Source organism: Aplysia californica, unplaced genomic scaffold, assembly GCF_000002075.1.
Source record: "Aplysia californica isolate F4 #8 unplaced genomic scaffold, AplCal3.0 scaffold00057, whole genome shotgun sequence".
NCBI lineage: Eukaryota > Metazoa > Mollusca > Gastropoda > Aplysiida > Aplysiidae > Aplysia > Aplysia californica.
In genome coordinates, this window is record NW_004797327.1 from 1,642,482 (window position 1) to 1,644,412 (window position 1,931).

General features: G+C 52.3%; 1 protein-coding gene across 1 annotated transcript in view; it reads left to right on the forward strand.

The window, feature by feature from the left end:
* LOC101859081 (uncharacterized protein K02A2.6-like) overlaps positions 1-1,654 on the forward strand; it is an 11,346-nt gene extending 9,692 nt beyond the window's left edge. Inside the window, exon 2 of the mRNA XM_005093083.1 lies at positions 14-1,654. Coding sequence (XP_005093140.1) covers positions 14-1,654 — 1,641 coding nt within the window. The remainder of the gene's footprint in view (positions 1-13) is intronic.
* Positions 1,655-1,931: the final 277 nt, after the last annotated feature.

Sequence of the window (1,931 nt, forward strand, 5' to 3'; positions counted from 1 at the left end):
TGCTCCTGAACAGACAGCTTTTCAACATATCAAAGACTGTCTGAGTGCTGACACCGTCCTGGCCCACTTCACCCCAACGTTGGAGGTGGGAATATCCTGCGATGCATCAGACGTGGGAATTGGCTGTGTCTTGTTTCATAGATACAGCGATAGCAGTGAGAGACCCATTGCCAATGTCTCAAAAACACTGACGCAGACCCAGAGAAGATACAGCCAAATCCAGAAGGAGGCCCTGGCTATCATCTTTGGTCTCAACAAGTTTCACCAGTTCCTGTACGGTCGACGTTTCATCCTGGTGACAGATCACAAGCCGCTGATTGCCCTCTTTGGACCAACGAAGCCAATTCCAGCTCTGGCAGAAAATCGACTGGCCAGATGGGCTCTCACTCTGAGCCAATACGACCACTCCATAGAGTATCGCAAGACATCAGCGCACGGCAACGCAGACGCCCTGAGTAGATTGTCAGCGGGGGCGGATCCTTCCTTTGACAGGGAGGAGACTGGTGCAGACTCAGCAACTATCTGCACCATAAAACTGATCAGCAGCCAAATCGCACCTGCAGACTCAAAGGTTTTAGAGAGGGAAACGTCCAAAGACCCTACTCTGAACAGGGTGATCCAGTACCTGCAAGGCAACTGGCCGAAGAACCTCGGTGATCAAATTAAACCTTTCTACGTTCTTCGAGACTCTTTGTCTCTCGCGAATGACTGCATTTTCTACGGCCACAGAGTGGTGATCCAGGTCCTCCAGATCCTGCACCTGGGGCATTTCAGCATGCAGAGAATGAAACAGTTGGCCCGCACTGCTGTCTACTGGCCACGCATTGATGCCGATATTGAAGACGTCGCTCGACATTGCACAGCTTGCAACGAGCACCAGAGGCTGCCCCCTAAGCAGCCGTCTCACCCATGGATCACCCCCAACGAACCTTGGAGCCGCGTCCATATTGACCACGCCATCAACTTCAGAGGTCACAACTGGCTGGTCATGGTGGACGCATTCTCCAAGTATCCATGCAACCACCTCATGTCCTCGATTACAACCAAGGCGACCACCCGGAGACTCGACGAGGACTTTGCTCACTTTGACTATCCACACACCATTGTGACGGACAACGCCACCTGTTTCTCGTCAGCCGAGTTCCAGACCTGGTGTGAGCAGCGGGGCATTCAACACCTGCACGGAGCCCCCTATCATCCGGAGATGAACGGAGCAGCAGAGAGACTGGTCCAGACTTTTAAGCAGTCTCTCAAGAAGTCTGACTTGCCTCCCGCCGACGCCCTTCAGGCGTTTCTCATGCACTACCGCCGCACACCGCTGGCCAGTGGTAGCACACCGCTGGCCAGTGGTAGCAGTCCCAGTGAGCTCCTGAATGGACGTCAGATCCGTACGGCGCTCGACGTCATCATCCCAGCGCAGAGGCAGACAACACCCCGAGTTCGAGATGAGCCGGTACCTGCTCGTCGTCTCAGCAAAGACAGTCCATGCTTCGCGCTTACCTACAAAGGTGGGCGTAGGGACAGATGGAAACTAGCTGTGGTGACCGCCTTCCTGGGTCACAAACTCTACGAGGTCCGTGTGCTACCAGACGGCCCGATGTGGAGACGACATGAGGGTCAACTTCGCCCTCGACACGCACGTCACCGGCCGTGACAGATACATATTGTGAACTTTGACATTTCTCTGGTTGTGATTGCTTCTGGGAACACTTTAGTCTTAAGATACCTTCAGACTGAAGGGGAGGTGTTATGTAAGGGAAATAATTAGACCCGCTCGTAGTTCATTCCCTTTGCAGGACATTGGCTATTAAGTTGTTTCCCCTTTGAAGAAACACTTCCATGTTGTCATTTTCATATCATAATATGTCATGTTTGTATTTCATATTCTTTGCCACCGTTTACCATTAGGCTGGTGTTGTATTATTCTATGT